Genomic DNA, 14,041 nt, shown 5'->3' with positions numbered 1-14,041 from the left:
GTCCTCCTGGACCCCTCCTCTCAACAGAGCTTCCTAACGTGTCACTCGTCCTGTGGCTCAGGCACTTCCCCACACTGGGACACGAGAGGCGGCGCACGACGCGTGCCCTGGTGGGCCGGCGCCATGGTGTAGTAGGTAAACCTCCGCCTGCAGTGCCAGCGTCCCATATGGGCACTTGTTCGGGTCCCGGCTGTTCCACTTCCGATCCAGCTCCCTGCTACGGCCTGGGAAAGAGGCAGAAGATGGCCCGAGTGCTTGGGCCCCTGCATCCAGTGGGAGACCTGGAAGAAGCTCCTGGCTTCTGGCTTTGGATGGGCCCAGCTCCAGCCATCATGGCCGTTTGGAAACAGAACCAGCGGAAGGAAGACCTCTCTCTTCTGTTTTTCTTTCTGTCACTCTGCCTTTCAAATAATTAAATAAATCCTAGAGGGGAAAAAAAAAAATGGAGTCCTGACCTAGAGCCAGCTCTGAGATAGAAGACAGAAAGGCAGAGTGTGGAACGGTGTTTTATGGTGGAACAGTGTTTTTATGGTGTGCTGCCATTTGAGGATTCTGTAATGGAAGAATACACTAATACGTAAACTCGTGTTGGCGGGCTAGGTGAGCTCCCAGGACGGGGTCAGTGGTGCCTGGGTGGAGGAGAGGGCTGGGTGAGCTCCCAGGACGGGGTCAGTGGGTGCCTGGGTGGAGGAGAGGGCTGGGTGAGCTCCCAGGACGGGGTCAGTGGTGCCTGGGTGGAGGAGAGGGCTGGGTGAGCTCCCAGGACGGGGTCAGTGGTGCCTGGGTGGAGGAGAGGGCTGGGTGAGCTCCCAGGATGGGGTCAGTGGTGCCTGGGTGGAGGAGAGGGCTGGGTGAGCTAGGACTGGGTCAGTGGGTGCCTGGGTAGAGGAGAGGGCTGGGTGAGCTCCCAGGACGGGGTCAGTGGTGCCTGGGTGGAGGAGAGGGCTGGGTGAGCTCCCAGGACGGGGTCAGTGGTGCCTGGGTGGAGGAGAGGGCTGGGTGAGCTCCCAGGACGGGGTCAGTGGTGCCTGGGTGGAGGAGAGGGCTGGGTGAGCTCCCAGGACGGGGTCAGTGGGTGCCTGGGTGGAGCAGAGGGCTGGGTGAGCTCCCAGGACGGGGTCAGTGGTGCCTGGGTGGCGGCATCTCATGTCTGACCACCTGGAGGTCAAGGTAGAAGACCTACTCTTTTCTCCGAGTCTCCCTTGGAGCCCTCTGTGCTCTTGGCTGACATAAGGAACGTGATCACCTTGTGGCCGTCCCAGCCCCTCGCTGCAGGACTGTGTTCCTGTTCTCTGGCCCTGAATATCCGTAGTTGACCCCTGGGCACCAGTCACTCCTGATCTCCCACAGTTCTCACCATGCAGAGCCCAGTGACTGCCCCCCGACATCATCCGCGTGGGACCCGCAGACTTGCTGCAAACAGCTGGGAGTAACGTCTCCTGCTGGTGCCTGGTAATCTGTTGTAACTTCTGACACTGCCATTGTAGCACAGAGCAGCCATGTGTGTGCAGCAAACGTGAACATTTCTGTGGACACTGAAATTGGAATTTTAGACAGTTCACTAGTGGAATACTTAGTTTTCTTTAAAAAAAAGTTTACTCATTTTATTTACTTAAAAGGCAGAGCAATAGAGAGAGGGATCTTCCATCCGCTGGTTCACTCCCCAAACGCCTTCAACAGCCAGGGGTGGGCTAAGCCCAAGCCAGGAGCTTGGAACTCAATCTGGGTCTCCCGTGCTTGGAGCCGTCACCTGCTGCCTCCCCGGGTGCACGTTAATAGGGAGCTGGGTTGGAACCTTGGAGCAGCTGGGCCTCAAACCAGGCACAGCGATATGGGAAAGGGGGCGTCTCAAGGGCAGCTGTACCTACTGTGCCATAATGCCCACACTAGGAATACTTATTTTTGAATAAATTAAAAAGGTAAGGTCTGTTCTTACCTTGTGATGGGCCAGGTACTGCCCGTGGATGGAGGTGTACTGACCCCGTGCCAGTAGTTGTTGTCTCTGCCCTTCTCTCTTGTTGGACGTCTCTCCGTGCTTAAGGCCCAGGTCAGGGGCAGGCCTTGTGGTACACTGCTAGGATCCCATAAGAGCACTGGTTCTTGTCCGGGCTGCTCCACTTCCGTCCAACTCCCTGCTCATGCAGGGAAAACAGCAAAAAATGGCCCACGTGCTTAGGCCCCTGCCACCCACATGAGAGACCTGGATGGAGCTCTAGGCTCCTGGCTTTGGCCTGGCCCAGCCCAGGTCGTTGTAGCCATTTGAGGAGTGAACCAGCAGATGGAAGATTTCTCGCTCTGGCTCTCCCCCTACCCCTCTGTAACTGCCTTTCAAATAAAAAAAAATTGCTTTTTTTATTTGAAAGGCAGAGTTACACAGAGAGAGAAGGAGAGGTACAGAGAGAAACGTCTTCCATCCGCTGGTTCACTCCCCAAGTGGCCACAACAGCTGGAGCTGCGCTGATCCGAAGTCAGGAGCCAGGAGCTTCTTCCCAGTCTCCCACACGGGTGCAGGGACCCAAGGATTTGGACCATCTTCTACTGCTTTCCCAGGCCACAGCAGAGAACTGGATCAGAAGAGGAGCAGCCAGGACTCAAACCAGTGCCCATATGGGATGCCGGCACTACAGGCGGAGGCTTTACCTGCTACGCCACAGCGCTGGCCCCCATAAATAAAACTTAAGGAAAGAAAAGAGAAAATAAAACACAACTTAAAAGTAAAAAAAGAAAAAAAACACAACTGAAAAAAAATTTCAGCTCCATCATGCCTCCTTTTTTAAAAAAGAAAAGATTTATTTACTTATTTGAAAGGCAGAGTTACAGAGAGAGAGAGAGAGAGAGCCAGAGAGAGAGAGATCTTCCATCTGCAGGTTCACCCCCTAGATGGCTGCCATGGCCAGGGCTGGGCCAAGCTGAAGTCAGGAGCCAGGAGCTTCTTCTGGATCTCTCACATGGGTGGCAGGGGCCAAGCACTTGGACCATCTTTCCGAACTTTTCCCAGGCCATTAAAAGGGAGCTGGATCAGAAAAACAGACCAATTAGGACATGAACAGGCGCCCACATGGGATGCTGGCATCGCGGGTGTTGGCTTCACCCACTACGCTACAGCACCAGCCTGCCACCTGCCATCATGCCTCCTTTAGGAAGCTTCCTAGGCTGTCCTGGCTCCTAGGACGTCCCTCGGATGCCCTGTGACACTCAGTGGGCCAAATTGTTCATCTCGTACCAAACTGAATGCTGCACGTGGTATCTCTTACATTGATTTTTGTGAATTGTGATTTAGGTCATTCAATAAATATTTATTTATTTACTTGAGAGGTAGAGTTACAGACAGAGAGAGGGAGAGACAGAAAGAGAGGTCTTCCATCCACTGGTTCACTTCCCAGATGGCCGCAATGGCTGGAGCTTTCCTGATCCAAAGCCAGGAGCCAGGAGCTTCTTCCAGGTCTCCCACGCGGGTGCAGGGGCCCAGGGACTTGTGCCGTCTTCTACTGCTATCCCAGGCCACATCAGAGAGCTGGATTGGAAGAGGAGCTGCCAGGACTAGAACTGACGCCCATATGGGATGCCGATGCTGCAGGCGAAAGCTTAGCCCACTACACCACAGCGCCAACCCCATGTAATAAATCTTAAAATTGTCTCCCTAACTGGTGTACAAGCTCCTCAAGGTCAGAAAATCTATATTCTGGGGCAGCCATTTGGCCTAGCAGCTCCACCAGTTGTTATGCCTGGGTCCCATATTAGGGTACCTGTGTTTGAAACTTGGCTCTGGCTCCTGATTCCGCTTCCCGCCAGTGTAGACCCCAGGAGGCGGCAGTGATTGCTCGAGTAGCGGGGTCCCTGCCACCCACATGGGTGAGTTCCCAGCTCCTGCCTCCAGCCCCAGCCCAGGCTCAGCCATTGCAGGCATTTGGGCATCCAGCAGGCAGGGAAGAGCTCTGTCTGTCTCTCCGCTCTGTGCATCTGTCTCTGTTTCTCTCTGTCTCTCTGCCTCTCAAATAAATAAACTTTTTAACGCAAAAAGGGAGAGTGTGCACGCTGTTTCTTTGTGGCTCCTGTAAGGCCCAACAGTGGTAGTTCCGCAGTATTTAGTTGTTGAAGAAATCAACACAGGAAGGCCAAGTCCAATGTGCAGATGTCAGTTTGGGGCCCATGGCAAGGATCTGCTGGTAGCCTTGGGAAATCCACAGTTTTTCTGGCCATGCTCCACGGGGTCAGCGTTTGTTGCAGGGCGAGGCTGTGTCCACAGTGGTCAGGCCTGTGGGCTCCGTAGTCGTAAGGGGAAGCCCCCACCACCCATCTTCCTGCAGAGTTGCAGGTGTAGCCCACCACGGACAGTGGGGCTTCCAGAACCAAGCCAGTGGCTGCAGGACTGGCTTAGAGCGACCGCGTTTCCCTCCGCACGTGGAGACGCGCGTCCCCATGAGCACGCGTGACAGCTGGTCACAGCAGCTCCTCCGTGCCTGGGCACGGGCACGTCTTCAGCATTAGGAAGTCCTCCCTTTCCCACAGTGGATGAGCCTGCCTCAGAAAAGGGCTGGGGCTGGCATGTGGCCCAGCAGGCCGCTCCGCTTCCCATCCAGCTCCCTGTTAACCTGCTGCGAAAGCAGCGGAAGACACCCCAAGTGTTTGGGGCCCTGCACCCGTGGGGGAGACCCAGGAGAAGATCTGAGCTGGCTTCGGCCTGGCCCAGTCGCAGCCTTTCGGCCATGTGGGGAGTGAACCAGCAGATGGAAGTTCCTTCTTTCTCTCTGTCTCTCCCTCTCTGTTACTTTGCCTTTCACAATAAAGGAAGGAAGAGAGGGAGGGAGGGAGGGAGGGAAACGAAGGGCTGCTGCCACATCCATCTGCCTGCTTCCTGCCCCACTGGCTCCCTCCTCCACGCAGGGGACAAGGGTGACATGTGACCTGTGCCCAGAGCGGCTCTGCTCGAGCAGGTGCTCCCCCCTGAAGCCAGTTCCTGTGGACTAAGGAGAGCCGAGGGCCTGGGCCCCCAAAGCGGCCAAAGCCGACAGAGGATGCTGTCCATTGATACTGCTGTGCTGAACAGCGAGAATCCAGTTGTCCAGTGTGCTGGCAGGCTCTCCGGGCCTTTGCGCTCTGGACGTCCACACACGTTACCTGCTCTCCCACATCCGGGTGTCTGGTTTGTGGCCCCGTTCTGGGGAACGGCTGCACACTTCACCACCTCCTCCAGTTAGCTCATCACATAGTCACTGAGCAAGCCCCACATCTGGGCTGCATCTGGGCCCGGCAGAGTGGGGCTGGGAGCACACACTCCCCTTCCTGCCACGTGTCAGCCACCAGCCCCATTCCAGCAGAGCACAGAGAACGTGGGGGGCGTGAGGGACTCTGTCATGTGTGGGGAAGCGTGTCGCTCACGAGCTTTCCCTGGTTGCCTGTGTGCAACCACCGTGTGCAACCCACCACCGCCATCACACACCAGCGAGGCCTGAGCCGCGTGTGCCGTGGCCGGGCCTGGGGGAGGCTGCAGGCTCTGGAGCCGGATTGCGCCCCTGCCACCTGCTCCTCCTGACTTGGAGCGGATGACCTCATCTGCACGGGTCAGCTTCTGCACTGATACATGCAAATGACATGGCAGGCCGCGCTTCATGGGGTCTTTGGGGGATTAATTGGATTAATGCTTGTAAACCGCTCAGCCTGGTGCCTGCAACATAGTAAGTTACACTTATGCCTGCTTGCTAGAAACATGCTAGGGTAATGAAGAAAGCAAAACTCACCCATACGTGGGAAGGTTTATTTTTATGCACAACTGCATTTTTTAAAAAGATTTCTTTATTTATTTGAAAGGCAGAGTTACAGAGAGAGAGGGAGAGACAGAGAGATCTTCTATCCACTGGTTCACTCCCCAAATGTCAGCAATGGCCAGGGCTGGGCCAGGCTGTAACTAGGAGCCAGGAGCTTGATCTGGGTCTCCCACATGGGTGGCAGGGGCCCAAGCACCTGGGCCATCCTCTGCTGCCTTCCCAAGCACATTAGCAGGGAGCTGGATCGGAAGTTGGGCAGCCGGGACTCAAACGAGTACCCATATGGGATGCTGGTGCTGTAGATGGTGGCTTTACGTGCTATGCCGCAGCACTGGCCCCACCAACTGCCGTTTCTAATTTTCTATAGATTGGTTTTATGTATTTTTAAAAGATTTATTTATTTATTTATTTGAAAGGCAGAGTTACACGGAGGCAGAGGCAGAGAGAGAAAGAGAGAGGTCTTCCATCTGCTGGTTCACTCCCCAGATGGCCACAATGGCAGGAGCTGTGCCAATCTGAAGCCAGGAGCCAGGTGCTTCCTTCTGGTCTCCCATGCGGGTGCAGGGCCCAAGCACGTGGGCCATCCTCCACTGCCTTCCCGGGCCACAGCAGAGAGCTGGCCTGGAAGAGGGGCAGCTGGCACTCGAACCGGCTCCCATATGGGATGCCAGCACCACAGGTGGCGGCTTTACACACTATGCAACAGTGCTGGCCCCATGTATTTTTAAATATTGTGTGGGGCAGGTTTTGTGCTACATGGGATGCCTACATCCCATACCCTAGTGCCAGCTTAAATTTTGGCTGTTCCACTTTTTTTTTTTTTTTTTTTAAGATTTTATTTAAGAGCCAGCGCCATGGCTCACTTGGTTAATCCTCCGCCTGCAGCCCCGGCATCCTATATGGGCAATGGTTCGAGTCCCGGCTGCTCCCCTTCTGATCCAGCTCTCTGCTGTGGCCCAGGAAGGCAGTGGAGGATGGCCCAAGTGCTTGGGCCCCTGCACCCACATGGGAGACCAGGAGAAGCACCTGGCTCCTGGCTTCGGATTGGTGCAGCGCCGGCTGTGGCAGCCATTTGGGGAGTGAACCAATGGAAGGAAGACCTTTCTCTCTCTCTCTCTCACTATCTAACTCTATAAGAAAATGAAAAATAAGAAAGATTTTATTTATTTATTTGAGAGGTAGAGTTACAGACAGTGAGAGAGAGAGAGAGACAAAAAAGTCTTCCTTCCGCTGGTTCACTCCCCAAATGGCTGCAACAGCCAGAGCTGCACTGATCTGAAGCCGGGAGCCAGGAGCTTCCTCCTGATCTCCCATGCGCCCAAGCACCTGGGCCATCTTCCACTGCTTTCCCAGGCCACAGCAGAGAGCTGGATTGGAAGAGAAGCAGCTGGGACTTGAACCGGCGCCCATATGGGATGCCGGCGCCACAGGTGGAGGATTAACGTACTGCACCATGACGCCAGCCCCTTGGCTGTTCCACTTCTAATCCAGTTTCCAGCCAGTGTGCCTGAGAAGGCAGCAAATGATGACCCAAGTATTTGGGTCCCTGTATCCACATAGGAGACCAGATGGAGTTCCTGGCTCCTGGCTTTGATCTGGTCCTACCCCAGCCATTGCAGCCATTTAGGGTGTGAACCAACAGGTGCAGGAGTTCTCTTTCTCTCTGTCCCTCTCTCTCTCTGTCTCTGTCTTCCCCCACCCCCACCCCTTCTTGTTCTGCCTTTCAAATAAATCTTTACAAAAAGAAAGAAGAAAGTCTGCTGCTAAGTGGAGCACCCGTGCTGACGGACAGTTCGATGTCTTCGTGGTGCAGCATCCGTCTCGTTCCTGGTTTCACTGCCCGCACTCCAAGCTATGAAGGCTCTTTGCTCTTCCTCCCCACCAAGTTACAGACTTGATGCTCTCCCCCGACAGCCCACTAAGTCTTCACCCCCACGGAAGCTCCCTGGACGCGCGGTGGCTCCCCAGCGCCGTGTCCCCTGGGAGAAGCAGTCCACCTTCTCCACCGGGTCTCTTCACATTCGTCAGAGGATTCTGGGCCTTATTTGGGTCCTTCTGTCTTTTTCCTGCTTGGTTGAATCTCCTTTGAAAAAGGAAAATACCACCCCAGTCTGCATCTCTCACAAAAACAGATTCCTGCTGTTTGCCCACAGTTTGATAGGAAGTTCTGACGAGCATTGGCTTGGACTGTGGTGCAGGTGGCATCGGCCTGCGAGAAGGCTTGCCACCATTGCTGCTTGTTTGCTGTGTGGCTGAAGCACCCAGCACGACCAGGCTGCTGGAGGATCGGTCACTCCTGGTAGACCCACAGTGAAACACCGGAGCAGGTCACGTAGGGGGGCCACAAGTCTTCATTCCTGGAAATCTTTGCACACGCCATTCAGGCGTTTCTGTTCCATACTGTTTGGAGCTGAGCAAGGTTGAAGGAGCCGGTGGAATTCCCCGGGTCTACTCTGACGGTTTATGATACGGCCTTGTGAGCTAGAGGAAGCAAGTCTTATTCACGAAGCCAAGTAGGGGCAGCGTGCAGAAGAGAAGGTTCTGGACCAGCGTGCCGTGTGTTAGCCCAGTGATGGGTTAATGAGTAAAGCGTGCTCACAATTAACCAGGGGAGTCCCGATGAAGATGGGACGAGCTATCTGTTAGCCTCTGAGAGGAGCTAGAGGGGCCGGCGTTGTGGTGCGGCAGCGCAAGCCTCCGCTTGCAACACCACATCCCACGTCAGAGAACCAGTTCAAGTCCTGGCTGCTTCCTGCCGACGTGCCTGGGAGGCCAGTGAATATTGGTCCAAACGGACCCTTGCCAGCCATTTGGGAGACCAGCATGAGTTCCTTGTTCTGGTTTCCGCCTGTCCTAGACCCGGCCGTTGGCGGCCATGTGGGGAGTGAACCTGCAACGGGTGATCTCCCCTCTGTGTCTCCTCCGTCCATTGCTCTGCCTTTCAAGTTAGTAAACAAATGAAAGAAGATTTTCTGTAGGCAAAGAAGGAGTAAGTGAATCACAGGAAAAGCTGAACAGGCTCTCATATTGTTAAAGTTAGGTGAAGAATTCCACATAACTAAAATACATACATACAACAATACATACGTAAATGCATACAAGTAAACCCCATAGGAAGAGCTCACTGGCAGTAAACTGACAAATAGCTAACATCTCTTCTACATAGAGCTCATGCAAAATAATCAGAAAAACTCTAGGATCCTAGAAGATAAATAGGTAAAGAAGACAAGGCCGGCGCCGAGGCTCACTAGGCTAACCCTCCGCCTGCAGCGCCGGCACACCGGGTTCTAGTCCCGGTTGGGGCACCGGATTCTGTCCCGGTTGCCCCTCTTCCAGGCCAGCTCTGGCTGTGGCCAGGGAGGGCAGTGGAGGATGGCCCAAGTGCTTGGGCCCTGCACCCTATGGGAGACCAGGAGAAGCACCTGGCTCCTGGCTTCGGATCGGCGCAATGCACCGGCCACGGTGGCCGTTGGAAGGTGAACCAACTGCAAAGGAAGACCTTTCTCTCTGTCTCTCTCTCTCTCTCACTGTCCACTCTGCTGTCAAAAAAAAAAAAAAAAAAAAAAAAAAGACGCTATACTAAGGAAGAATGCAGTTAGCACTTCTAAGTGTGAAAAAAATAGAAACGAAGTAACTTCTGTTGACTGCTGCTCTCGGGAAGTCTGCGAGGTGCCTTGTGATGTACTCTTTTAATTCATTTGTTAATACTAAAACGACACCACTATATGTGTGTGTCTGTGTGTGTTGTTGGAAAAAAGGAGCCAAAGTGGCTCTTTGATTTTGCTAGTATTTCTTATTTAGCGAGTAGTTAACATACTCATATGGCTGAAATGTAAGGCAAGTAAAGGCGTACAATGAAAAGCCATCGTGCTGCCCCACCTGCTCCTTTCCCCCAGAGCAGCCGCTGTGCATCAGCGTTTTCATCTCTTCTGATCTTTAAGTGAATGACAAATGTTTCTTCGGTGGAGTGATTTTTTCTCTTCCTAAAATTTTATTTATTATTTATTTGAGATACAAAGAGAGGAAAACAAAGAACTCCAACCCAACTGTTCACTCCCCAAAAGCCCACAGTGGTCAGCACTGGGCCAGGTGAAAGCTGGGAGCCAGAATTCAATCCAGGTCTCCCTCGTGGGTGGCAGGAGCCCAACTGCTTGAGCCGTTGCTGCTGCCTCCCGGGATCTGCACTAGCAGGAAGCCGGAGCCGGGGTGGAGCCAGGACTCAACACCAGCACCTGACTGGGGGCGGAGGCGTCCCAGCTGGTGGCTGAGCCGCTGGGCCGGATGCCTGCCCCGGTCTTTTTCCTTATGAGCGAAGCCATGCTTTCATTTACATATATATGTATTTAAATATCGCATTGCCACTTCTGTAAACTTTATTCTTTTGCCTGTTCCCTCTTTTGACTTGTCTTTTTCTCATTAATTTGTAGTATATATTTGGAAAATAAGTTTGTTTTTATATTATGAGTTGTAAAATTTTTTAAGATTTATTTTGAAAGAGTCACAGAGAGAGAGAGAGAGAGAGAGAGACAGAGAGATCTTCCATCGCTGGTTCACTCCCCAGATGGCTGCAATGGCCGGAGCTGCACCAATCCAAAGCCAGGAGCCAGGAGCCCCATTTAGGTCTCCCATGGGTGCAGGGGCCCAAGCACTTGGGTCATCTTCCACTGCTTTTCGCAGTACACCAGCAGGGAGCTGGATCAGAAGTGGAGCAGCTGGGACGCGAACTGGCGCCGCTATGGGATGCCGGCATCACAAGTGAGGGCTTAACCCACCGTGTCACAACACCGGCACCTGTAAACTTTTTTAAAGTTTTTATTTGCCTTTGACTCTGAAGAGGTTTGTTTCAGGAATAAGATGCTGAGGCCCAGAGACATGAACTTCCTGGTGTAGGAGATGCTCTGGGGCCGGTTTCAGGGACAGGTGCGCAGGTGATCCGAAAGCCTCGTCTGTGAGGTCAGAGGATTGAGCCAGGCCACTTCCCACTTGTCTATAAAGAGAGACTGGATTCGATTTATATTCTTTACCACACAGACTTCCCATAACTGGATACGTGTTACTGAGCTCCTGCTAACCCAGACGAGCGGCACGCACCCCGGCAACGTGATGAGCTCCCCTCCCATCCTGGTTAGTCCCTGCGGGTCAATTTATTCTTCTTTCCTCTCTCCCCAAACAGCAGTCGTTGTCCAAACCTTTTCTCCGGCAAAATTCCGAGAGGAGGAACTTCAGACTCCTGGACACCAGGAAGCTGAGTCGGGATGGAACTGGGTCCCCTTCCAGAGTGAGCCCCCCCTCCACGCCCAGCAGCCCCGACGACACTTTCTTTAACCTTGGAGACCCACAGAACGGCCGGAAGAAGAAGAAGATCCCCAAGGTAATGCCCACAGCAAACTGCGTTTGGACACGCGCTCCCCGTGAGCTGCAGAGGCCGGGCGGAGACTCGGAGCCCTCTGCCGTCTGTGTCATCCCAGGCTGGGGCAGCTGGGCCTGTGCCCTAAGAATTACTGTGGCCCCGTAGCTGTCCTCTTAGCTCTCGGCCTTAGCCACCCTTCCAATCCCAGACAACACTTTCCAGGGCCGTCCTCGGAAGGCCGGGGCCTCCTGCTTCGTAGTCTCAAAAAGGTGGAACTCCATCCACCATCATCTCACCTGGGACCTTGCCCATGCCCGCCGCAGGGGCGGGGACCAGTACCGGTACCAGTGTGCGCTCCAGCCAGCCCCTGTCCAAATCGCTTCTCTGGGCTGGGGTGCAGGGCCCCGTGTGTCTGCTGCTTGCGTTTCCTTTTGCTCAGTTTCAGCCCCACAGTGCAGGTCCCTCTTTGGCAGTTGTGTACTGTAAGGGAGGCAGAATTTTCCCTCTGCCTCTCAGGGTCTCCTGCTGGGCCTGAGCATTAAATTGGCTTAAGACAGCTTAACAGAGGGATACAGCACACAAACTTGACTCCCGTGTGTGTGGGAGCCTCACAAGAAGAAGGAAGACCCTCGGCCGGGTCCGTCACCGGAAGTGCAGCACCCTGGCGCCAGAGGGCGTGCTGAAGGGGAAGGAGAGGCGGGGTTAGGGGTCGAGAAAAGGCCTGCAGGCCGAGTGCTTCTGTCCAGGGCTGAGCAGAGCACGGCCGTGTGGGAGAGAAGCCAGGAAGGCTGAGCTGGTCGAGCAGAGCCGAGCTGCACGGGTCTCCCCGGGTGCTGCTCCCATCTCTGGTGATAAGAATGGTTCTTTCCTCCCGCACAGGCATCTTTTCCGTAAGAATTCCACTGCCCGCTTCCGGGAAGAGAAGGGACAGTCAGCACGTCGTCCTTGCGTCTGCTGCTTTTCAAGTTCCCGTAGTTCAGAGTAACCAGTGAGCCAGAGCGGCAGTGGGGCGGCATCTTCGGGCTCCGTCAGCACCACCTCCTGCAGAACTCCCAGAGCAGGGATCAGAATTTCAGGGGCTCTGGGGGTCTCGAAGCCCATAGAACGTTGTGTGCAGGAGTTCGGGGGCAGGGAGGGCAGCTCGTCTGCAGCTCGCGTCAGATGGGGTCCATAACGTGCAGACGTGGCCAGAGGACCACGCCTCGTCGTGGTGTTTCTGCCCAGCCCTGCCCACAGTGCAGGCCCCGTGTTGGTGATGTGCTGTGTGCTAGCAAGCGGCACCCTTGGCGCACGGCCACTTTGCTTCCTTCCGGGGTGTCTGCTGCGCCCTCATTAGGGCTGCTCTGGGGGAGGGGTACAGCGTGGGGGTCCTGAACTCCCTCACTCACCTCTGAGTGTTCTTGGGATAGCATCCCAGCTCCACGTCCGGTTCCAGTGTTCCTGCCAGTACACACCTGGGTTCCAGTGGCTGATGGCTCAGGCACTCGGCTCCTGCCGCTCACCTGGGAGACCTGGACTGTGTGCTGGGCCCCCGGCTGCAAGCTGACTCATCCCCATTATTGCACGTGTGTGGGGAGTGAGTCGGCAGAGCTCCCCCTCTCTCTCTTTCAAGTAAATGCATCTGAAACAGTGTTAACCCCAGGTGCAGAACAGCCAGCAGTGACTGTGAGTAACTGCACAGCCGCATTGTGGTTTTAGAAAATTGAGCAGGAACAATACAGTGACACAGCCGTTCAGTTAATTCTGAGCACGCGATCTTTGGAGAAGTAGTCAGCCTCTATCTTACGCCCCCGCGCTTTCACCCATCGCTCCCCATATCCTATTTTAATAGTTCTGGCAAGTTTTTTTGAGATTGAGAGAAAGAAAAGTGTGTCTTGTACGTGGACGTAGAGGGGAGAAAGGGGCGCTGTCCCTGTTTGTGTGTTAGTGTACACGTGTAGCAGCTTCTTTCTTCTTAGTGTATCTGTTTTTAACAATTTATTTATTTTATTTATTTGAGAGGCAGAGTTATAAAGGGAGAAGGAGAAACAGAGAGGTCTTCTATCTGCTAGTGCACTCCCCAAATGGCCGCAACAGCTGGGACTGGGCCAGGCTGAAGCCAGGAATCCGGAGCTTCTTAGGCCTCCCACGTGGACGCAGGGGCCCAAGCACCTGGGCCATCTTCCACTGCTTTTTCAGGTGCATTATCGGCGAGCTGGATTGGAAATGGAGCAGCCAGGTCTCGAACCGGTATGCATATGAGATGCCAGCATTGCAGGCGGCTGCTTTACCTGCTGCACCACAATGCCAACCCCAACAACCAAAATCTCAAAGCTGTTCATCATAAAGATAGGGAGATATGGGGCCAGCCCTGTGGTACAGCAGGTTAAGCCACCCCACAGCCCCAGCATCCTACATGGGCTCCAGTTCAAGTCCTGGCTGCTCCACTTCCAATCCAGCTCCCTGCTGATAACCTGGGAAAGGCAGCGTAAGATGGCCCAAGTGCCTGGGCTCCTGCACCCATATGTGGTAGACCCGGAAGAAGCTCCTGGCTTCTGCTATTTGGGAAATGAACCAGTGATTAGAAGATCTCTCTCGCTCTCTCGCTCTCGCTCTCGCTCTCCCTCTCTTCCTCTCTTCCTCTCCCCCCTTCTCTGTCTCTCTGTAATGTGCATTTCAAATAAATAAATAAATCTTGAAAAGGAAATAGAACAACTTATTTTTAAAAAGCAGAAGGAGCTAACCTTCAGACACTCAGATGACTTAGAGCAGTTTGTCAGGAGTCTCGGGCTACGTCACGTCAGCCGGGTGTCCGCTCGCTCTTAAATAGTGCGTTCTCAGAGCGCTCTGCATCCCGTCCCTCAAGTCACGGCTCGGTGCCAGGCACATTCGGGACTTCCCCGTGTGTTGGATCCTTGAACCGTTCGCCGCGCCGCGCCCTTGCTTC

The 14,041-nt window shown here is 54.3% G+C and overlaps 1 protein-coding gene across 6 annotated transcripts in view; it reads left to right on the top strand.

The window, feature by feature from the left end:
* DENND2A (DENN domain containing 2A) overlaps positions 1-14,041 on the top strand; it is a 125,826-nt gene that overhangs the window by 71,594 nt on the left and 40,191 nt on the right. For 5 of the 6 annotated variants that reach the window (XM_062186360.1, XM_062186454.1, XM_062186095.1 and 2 more), the window contains exon 5: positions 10,939-11,136. In XM_062186360.1, coding sequence (XP_062042344.1) covers positions 10,939-11,136 — 198 coding nt within the window. The remainder of the gene's footprint in view (positions 1-10,938; positions 11,137-14,041) is intronic. The other variant, XM_062186272.1, reaches the window with a different exon arrangement.

This window comes from Lepus europaeus, chromosome 1 (genome assembly GCF_033115175.1).
Source record: "Lepus europaeus isolate LE1 chromosome 1, mLepTim1.pri, whole genome shotgun sequence".
Lineage (NCBI taxonomy): Eukaryota > Metazoa > Chordata > Mammalia > Lagomorpha > Leporidae > Lepus > Lepus europaeus.
This window is presented reverse-complemented; position numbering and strand designations above follow the sequence as displayed.